This window comes from Gymnoscopelus microlampas (assembly GCF_963454915.1).
Source record: "Gymnoscopelus microlampas genome assembly, chromosome: 22".
Lineage (NCBI taxonomy): Eukaryota > Metazoa > Chordata > Actinopteri > Myctophiformes > Myctophidae > Gymnoscopelus > Gymnoscopelus microlampas.
The window spans coordinates 43,000,247-43,009,249 of NC_139959.1; the positions used below are offsets into that span (position 1 = coordinate 43,000,247).

Genomic DNA, 9,003 nt, shown 5'->3' on the forward strand with positions numbered 1-9,003 from the left:
AACGTGTATAAACAGTTTTAACTGAAAATTCCACTCTAGTGAGCCATTGCAGGTGTTTTTCTCTCACATTTCTAAAGCCTTTTCAACTGCAATGAAAAAAAGAAATATTTGACTGCGGGTGTCGCTGTTGAGGGATTTTGCCTGTCAATCACCAAAGGAAAGGATAGGCGAGGGGAGGGGCGAGAGTGGGCGGGATTAATGGCCTGTGACTTCACTATCCAAGGGCCAATCTCAGATTACTTTTCAGCCTAATTATTCAGAAAACCCCAGACCACAGAAAATCCACTGAATGTTCAAAGTTCAGTTTTTTGGGGTGTAATTGAGGTCATAAAACCCCCCAAAAAATATATAAAAAGTGAAAATGAATGTCATAGAACCTTTAAGTAAAACATTGTGAGTACTTTTTCCACCACTGCCACTAGAGCTCCGGTTTAGCTTTTCTTGATTTATTGAAATCCCCTTGTCGGCCATGATGCTGACTCGGCAACTTCTGTGGTGAAAGCTGGACTGATTCTTCACAGTCTGTGAGTCCCTCCTTTCAGCCCACTTAGCGGCATCATTATTGTCAGACATTCTTCCCTCAGGATAGCAATGGATGGAGTCATTTCTCAAGCAGCGCCGCCATTGACAGAGGGAGCACTTGAGTCCAGTGACTGTTGCCTATAAACCATCAGTGGTGGAAAAGGTACTCAAATGTTTTACTTAAGTAAAAGTATCAATGCTGCAATGTAGAAGTACTCTGTTACAAGTAAAAGTCCGGAATTCAAAATTGACTTGAGTAAAAGTACAAAAGTATTGGTATTAAAATGTACATAAAGTACCAAAAGTAAAGGTACTCAAATTTTGAAAATAGCAGATCTACAAGCTCACAACGCGTCCCGATGCGACGCGTTTTGAGCTTCGGGACGTCTTGTAGATCGGCTATTTTCAAATAGCATAGGTATAAAATAGGGCTAAAGTGGTTAATGTATGTTTTATAATGTAATCATTTATATCTGCAAAGTAATTAGTAACTAAAGTTTTCAAATAATTGTAGTGGAGCAAAAGTATAATATTTTTCTCTGAGATGTAGTGGAGTAAAAGTACAAGTATAGACAATTGAATTGGAAATACTCCAGTAAAGTGAAAATTGTAAAAACCTCAAAATTGTACTTAAGTACAGTACTAGCCTGATTATCAGACTGAAGCTGGGTGGAGCTTCAGTCTGAAATTGGCTCCAGTGTCGGGGATTACAAGCGGGAGGGGATTAGAAATTCCCTAAAACCAACCCTAAGGGATCCCCACGCCCACCTCCGCCTCTCATTGGACAACGCATGTTGTACCGGAGAAGTCTTCGGTTCACATTTACAACTCCAGACCAAGAGGCAGTCCACTCAGAGAGTGGGCGGGGTCTATGGTATGGAACCAGGCTAGTACAGTACTTGAGTAAATGTACTTAGTTTCTTTACACCACTGATATAGTATAGGGTAAAGGAAATCCATACATCGGTGGCTGTAGTACTGTAGTATGCATGCACAGTATATATTATTTCTGTTGCAAATCACTGGCACTTTGAAAGTGATTGTAAATGCAAAGAAAATGTCCCTCTGATGTACAGTACAAGGGATAGTTGGTCATAGTAGGTACAGGCATATACAAGTCTGGAGGCCACAGCTCTGACCTGTGGTGTTGGGGGTCCACAGCGAGAGACTTTGCACATGTCACATGAGAGTCACATGAGAGTGTTGATTGATTAGGTCAGATGAGGAGCTTGTGGACAGTGACTACTGTATTAGAACAGTGTTAAAAGCCTGTGTTTCCACACCAGTGTCACTAGTCACCAGGGTGTTGTTGCTGCGTTTGTCATTTTTCAACTCTGAGAGACGGTAAGATATAAGAGCGTGTCTATGCGGCGATAAATGTATTTATTTCTGATACGTTTTATAGTTGTGTGTATAGGGCTGTCACGACTACACATTTAAAAGGTAGGTTAAGTGATTTACTTTGGTTAAAATAGTGTTAAATAGCTCTATATTCTGATACTCATTGCTATAGAGTGTGTGTTCAGTAAAAGGAGTCTCCATGTCTCTCCAGCTCTTTATTAAACAGAAAATGCATTTTCAGTGCTCTCTCCTGATTGGCTTAAATGTTGTCACCTACCTGAACATGTACTATATTGTGTTTACTAAAGAGCTGGAGAGACCCCTGTGACCGAACAAACGCTCTGTAGCAATGATTACTATCACAATATAGTACTTTAACCTTTTTAACACAAAAAATAAATGACCCAAAAATATCACTTAACCTACCTTTAAGTTGACGATTAATTGTCACTCAAATAATTGCGATTAACGATTTAATTGTGTTTGGCCAATGAACATTGGAATATGTGAATTATGAATAAAACAACTCTGTTTGCCTTTTAGGCTTCGTAATCAGAATTTGCACAGAGCAGATATGACAAATAACTTAAAGGTAGGGTAAGTGATATGTTTTGGTAAATGGATTGTTTTTGTTAAAAAGGTTAAAGTACTATATTGTGATAGTAATCATTGCTACAGAGCGTTTGTTCCATCACAGGAGTCTCTCCAGCTCTTTAGTAAACAGAATAGTACATTTTCAGGTAGGTGACAACATTTAAGCCAATCAGGGGAGAGCACTGAAAATGCATTGTCTGTTTAATAAAGAGCTGGAGAGACATGGAGACTCCTTTTACTGAACAAACACTCTATAGCAATGAGTACTATCACAATATAGAGCTATTTAACACGTATTTTAACCAAAGTTAAATCACTTACCCTACCTTTAAATATACAAAGAAATTATTGACATAATTTAATAATGTTATACATGTGAAAAAAGCAGAAATAGCTGATCTACAATAGCTGATCTGTAAGCTTGTAGATCAGCTATTTCTGCTTTTTTATAATATTTGAAAATGTGTGAACATTTCTCAACATGGAAACGATTGTGACGATTATGCAAAAATAATTGCGTTTATCTGAAATCATTGCGATTAGACAATTATGTAATAATTGTGACAGGCCTAGTCGTGTGTGTGTGTGTGTGTGTGTGTGTGTGTGTGTGTGTGTGTGTGTGTGTGTGTGTGTGTGTGTGTGTGTGTGTGTGTGTGTGTCATGTCAGTAATTTGTCGTTGTGTTGTTGTTCTATAACCCACTGGCCTAAACGTGTTAGTGTGTGTTTGTGTTGTGTGTTAGTATAATAAAACCATCAAAGACACAGGGTTTGAGTTGTGTCCGCTAACTCGGTTGTTCAAATACCCTGTACGTGGGAGACGTGTTGATTTTGACAACACATTTTGATTACATTTTTGTCATAGACTTTTGAATCAAATTCCATTTAGTTTTAGTCACATTTTAGTCATCTGAAATGTCTTAGGTTTTGTCTAGTTTTAGTCGACTAAATACCATAAGATTATAGTCGACTAAATCTACAGTTGATTTATTCGACTAAAATGTATTTTGGAGGTGGCTTGATGGCGTCGTAATGGCTGATTTTACACTTGGTTGCATGCTGAAAATAGCCGATCTACAAGCTCACAAAACGTCACACTGCGACGCGTTGTGAGCTTTTAGATCGGCTATTTTCAGAGGGTAACCAACCATAAAATGACTCGTCTTTTAGTTCTACTGGATCTTTTCTCCACTAGATCCCTCACTAACATTTTAGTCTAGTTTTTATTTGTTGACGAAATTGTTAATACATTTAGTCTTAGATTTAGTCATCGTAGCTTAGTTATTATTTCGTTTTTATGTATTTCGTCAGTGAAAAAAGGTAGTTGACGAAAATTTTTCGTCATAGTTTTAGTCGACAAAATCAACACTGGTGGGAGATCTATCTATTGCATAGCAAGTGTGATTTCTAGATAATAGTACAATTGATACTCATACTCATGTTATCGTTATTTTGTCTTCTAGTATTCCTCTGGTCTAACAGCCTCAGAGAACATTCCAGATCAGGGAGCAGCAGGGAGCAGCACACAAAATGGCTTCCCGTTTCACTATTCTGGAAGAGGAGCTGACCTGTCCCGTGTGTCATGACATCTTTAAACATCCCGTTGTGCTGTCCTGTGGCAACAGCTTCTGCAGAGACTGTCTGCAGGAATGGTGGGCGGAAAGACCAACAAAAGAATGCCCGATTTGTCAGAGAAGATGCTCCAGGGAAGATCCTCCTATAAACTTTGTGCTGAAGAACCTGTGTGAGAACCTCTTGAAGGAAAAAGGCCAGAGCTCCTCGTCGGTGAGCTCTGAGGTCCTCTGCACCGCACACGGTGAGAAGCTCGAGCTCTTCTGTCTGGAAGACGAACAGCCGGTGTGTGTTGCGTGTCGAGATTCAGAGGAACACGCCGGACACAAGTTCTTACACGTGGACGAAGCGTCTGGACGTTGCAAACAGAAGGTGCAGGAATCATTGAAACCTTTGAAGGAGAAACTGGACGTCTTTGATCAAGTTAAAAGAGATTACGACAAAACAAAAAATCAGATCAAGGTTCAGGCCAGGAACACAGAGACGCAGATTAAAGAACAGTTTCAGAATTTTCGTCGGTTCCTACACAAGGAAGAGGAGGCCAGGATCGCCACTCTGCGGGAGGAAGAGGCTCAGAAGAGTCAGGAGATGAAGGAGAGGATTGAGGGTCTGAGCAGAGAAATGGAAACCCTCTCCAATGCAATCCGAGCTGCTGGGGACCAGCTGAGAGCCGACGACCACGTCTCATTCCTGCAGAACTACAAGACCACGATGGAGGGAGTCCAGCTCACCCTGCAGGACCCACCGCCGGTCTCAGGAGCGCTGATAGACGTGGCCAAACACCTGAAGAACCTGACCTTCAGAGTCTGGGACAAGATGAAGGACATTGTCTCCTACACTCCCGTCATCCTGGACCCCAACACTGCTCATCCATGGCTCACGCTGTCTGATGATCTGATCAGCGTGAGACGTGGAGAGAAACAGTGGCTTCCCGACAACCCAGAGAGGTTTGACTGGTATGTCCGCGTCCTGGGTTCTGAGGGCTTGAACTCAGGGTCTCACGGCTGGGATGTTGAGGTTGGAGACAATACATTCTGGAAAGTAGGTGTGTGTGTGGAGTCTATGCGGAGGAAGGGAGTGACAGGGACTGGATGCTGGTGTATAGAGTTCCAAGAGGGTGAATACAGAGCAGAAACCTCAAAAAGGGGTAAGAGGATTGATCGCTCAGTGAATCAGAAACTCCGGAGGATCAGAGTCCTGCTGGACTGGGACAGAGGACAGCTGTCCTTCTCTGATCCCGATTCTAACGCACACCTACACACCTTCACGCACACTTTCACTGAGACACTGTTTCCGTTCATTTTTAATGGTGATGATGATGATGGTATGTCTCTGAAGATGTTACCAGGGAATATCTGTGTCACTCTGGAAAACCACATTTAACGTCTGGCGTCCAATTAAAAAACCTAAGAGAATATATTGATCTGGTATTGATTAAGGGCTAATATGTTATGGCAGGTCATTCATTATTATTTTAAATTGGTCGCAGTGATTATTTAATTCATGTATCATTCAGTTTTGAATGACTTTGGTATTACAGACAGACAGACAGACAGACAGACAGACAGAGAGAGCATGCTTTACGATAGTTAAACAGATAAAATTATTCCTGAAAACATAGTTTAATTTTGCGTGCGTGCGTGTGTGCGTGCATGTGAGTGAAATAATCATTGGTCTCAGGCTCTCCAAGCTGACTCATTGCTGAAGATGTGATGATGAGCAGTCAGTCCATAATCAAGCAAACCGACTCTGTGATTGATAGCAGGCTGTCACTAATGGCACAACAATAACGTCACAGTGTGCCATAGGGATGAAAAGAAAAACTGAAATCAATTCGTTGCTCTTCATTGAATTAGTCAGTGGTGGAAAAAGTGCACCAAGCTTTTACCAATCAAAAATAAGTAATATAGAAATACTCTGTTACAAGTAAAAATCTGGTCAAATATACCAAAAGTAGAAAGTACTCATTATGCAGAATGCTCCATTTCACAAGTTTTCAAATGTGTAAAATGTATATAAATCTTTAGAAAATTGCAGATCTACAAGCTCACAATGCATGAGCTTGTGGATCGTCTATTTTCAAATGGCCGAAATGTACGTACATAGGGTTGAAGTGGTTAATGTATGTGATTATGTGTCCTAAATAATCAAAATCTGCAAAGGTTTATAGTAACTAAAGTTCTCATATAATCATAGTGGACTAAAAAGTACGACATTTGCCTCTGAGATGTGTGGAGTAGAAGTACTAAAAACTTAACTTCCTTAAGTGCAGTATACTTGAGTAAATTTACTTCCACTACTGGAATTAGTACACATTGCCACAACTCACTCAGTCTGCGTTTCTCCTTGATAAGTTGTCATTGAAAGTTTTGTAAGTATTTCTTGTAATGAAAAGCTTGAGGGAAATGATGTTTGACGTGCATTTTAATATTCTTTCCGTTTGAGTGAAGTTCAAACTCATTACAGATCTGGGTCTGTAAAGTTGCAGAATATTTGAACAGATTTTAAACCAACTTTGACCTTCTATTTAGAAAACAGAGCCCAAGATTAATTCTATATGTGTTCAGTACGAAAATGCGATGTCAGTCTTTCTCACAATGTATATCTGAAATGAATACACAGTGTTACAGTGCATACATGAAGTGATAATTCACTGGATTGGATGTCATTTGTTTCTATTTTCTTTATCATCAACTAATGACAATGTGAGAGGAAGGAAAGTATTAAGAGGCTCACATTAAAGGAGAAGATTAGTGAAATGAATGGAGGATCATTTTGTTCACCTTTGCGGGCAAGTGAAAAGGCACCCATGACGTGTGAAGACAAAAGAAAATATTTTCAAGTACTCTCTCAATATATCAAATAAGAAATAAGTACAAATGAGGCGATGAGATCATATTTCTATAGTAACTGAAACTTTTGAGGGGGTGTGAGGATACTTGCCTTGCTGACTCGAAATTAATTAGTTTTCTTATGCATATCTCTTTCTTTTAATCTCCCTTTATCAGTGATGGAGGCATTGCGGTATCTTAAAATAGCATAGTTCTAGAGCAGTGGTTTTCAACCAGTGGTCCGGGGACCACCAGCGGTCCTTGAGGGTGTTCCAGGTGGTCCCCAGCTAAATGATGGAGAGTTGGTAACCAAATGGATCCTTATTAGATCTTTAACTCTTGAGAGTGTAAAATGAAACCAAATGGACCCATTTGGTTTCATTTTACGCTCTCAAGAGTAAAATTATTGTTAGACATCTGCATTACTTAATTAAATAATTGTTATTTTGATCAATGTTTGCCTGTAGTCTCTTCTATGGTACCAACATCAACACAGCATGGATGGAATTGTGGACAAAATCGTATCCAACGATAACAAAATATTCTAAGCCTTTGGGTCAAAGAGTCTAAATCTCATCAAATGGTGGTCCTTGGCTCAAATGCCAAATAAATAATGGTCCTTGATAATGAAAAGGGTTGAAAACCACTGTTCTAGTAATCTGAGTTCCCAGAAGTTTTCGCCGGCTTGGCGAGGAACTTCTGGGCCAGAGCCCTGGGATTTGTGGGCGGGATGTCATTTACGCTCTGAATCTGAGCGGACACGCCTTTTACCGGTCTGGAGCTGTGCAACTCGTGTAAAAAGTCCGACGAGAGGCAAACAGCAGTACACAACAATGGCGGCCGAAATTTCTCAAGGGGAAATTGCTTCCCGTCGATCCTATTTAGATGCAACACCCACTGCATTTGGATCCCGCTTCCTTTTCTTCATTGGCTGTTGATTTGAATCACAACGCAGTGGCCGCGCCCCCGCTGTCCAAACTCCGAGGCAATGCCTCCCAGACTACTGTTCTAGCAACCCAGGGTTGGTTCTAGAGATACCTGAGATGAACACACATAGCTTGCAGAGCTTGCTTTGGACCACATAATGAACAGGCCTCGAAAACTCATCCCCCACTGACCACATGCACAGGATGCTCCTATATGTTCAATGATTAACACAATCCTACTGTCACAATCCTTGAGGTTTGAAACAATAAATCATGGCCAAAAACCATGCCCGATTATGACAGAATCTTCACATGCCACACCTGACCAGAAACTAGTGGACTCAGATCCCGTCCATGGAGACTGGAAGGCTCGAGGTTTCATATTAATCCATCAGGACTGGGAAAGCATCTGTGTCATTTTTAGATGTTGTTGGCTATTTAAAAAATAGCAGATCTACAAGCTCATAGCGCGGTACCGAGTGCCGCGCTATGAGCTTGTAGATCTGCTATTTTTTGGAAAAATCATGAAAATATGTGCAAATTATTGAATATACATATTTTTAAAGCAAACATTTTTAACTCAAATCTTTGCTTCTGGGGGATTTTCTACAAATGTCTTCTACATCCTAAAAACGTTCTTAAAAAAACTATCTTGCTATAATATCAGTGGTTCTCAAACCTTTTTCATGTCAAGGACCCCCAAAATTATATGTATTTGGCCACCGCCCCCCATCTCAAAATATGTTGTTCCAGGGATCCCCAGAAGCAAAGAATATAGTTAAAATTTTTCGCTTTAAACAATATTATATTCAAAGATTTGCACACATTTTCACGATTTTTCTAAAATAGCAGATCTACAAGCCGATACATAGCAGATCTACAAGCCCATATGGGCTTGTACATCTACTATTTTTGAATAGCCCAAAGTGTAATATAATGCTTTTTTAGCTCAAATCTAAAACGATGCGTTCCAGGTCATAATGGGTTAAACATCAATAAGGAAAGAAAAGAGAGTTTGTGCTGAGTGCAGCATTATGCGCCTTTCATTATGGCATGAGAAACAGCTGAGACACAACAGGGGGGTCAACCACATAATGTTGTGTGTGCCAGCTGGAGGGGGGTTCGCGAGGATGGTTAACTAGGATGTCCTGGCTGTCAGAGCAGAAACCTCTTATCTCCATTAAAGCCCTACTTGATCATATACTACAGCATCACACAA

At 40.3% G+C, this 9,003-nt stretch overlaps 1 protein-coding gene across 1 annotated transcript; it reads left to right on the forward strand.

Moving 5' to 3' along the window:
- Positions 1-3,985: 3,985 nt before the first annotated feature.
- On the forward strand, positions 3,986-5,410 carry LOC311038662 (nuclear factor 7, ovary-like; the record flags this gene model as incomplete). The annotated part of the gene is made up of 2 exons (XM_084048232.1): positions 3,986-4,831; positions 4,952-5,410. The coding sequence occupies 2 exons, from the start codon at positions 3,986-3,988 to the stop codon at positions 5,408-5,410; spliced, it is 1,305 nt and encodes a 434-aa protein (XP_083904358.1).
- Positions 5,411-9,003: the final 3,593 nt, after the last annotated feature.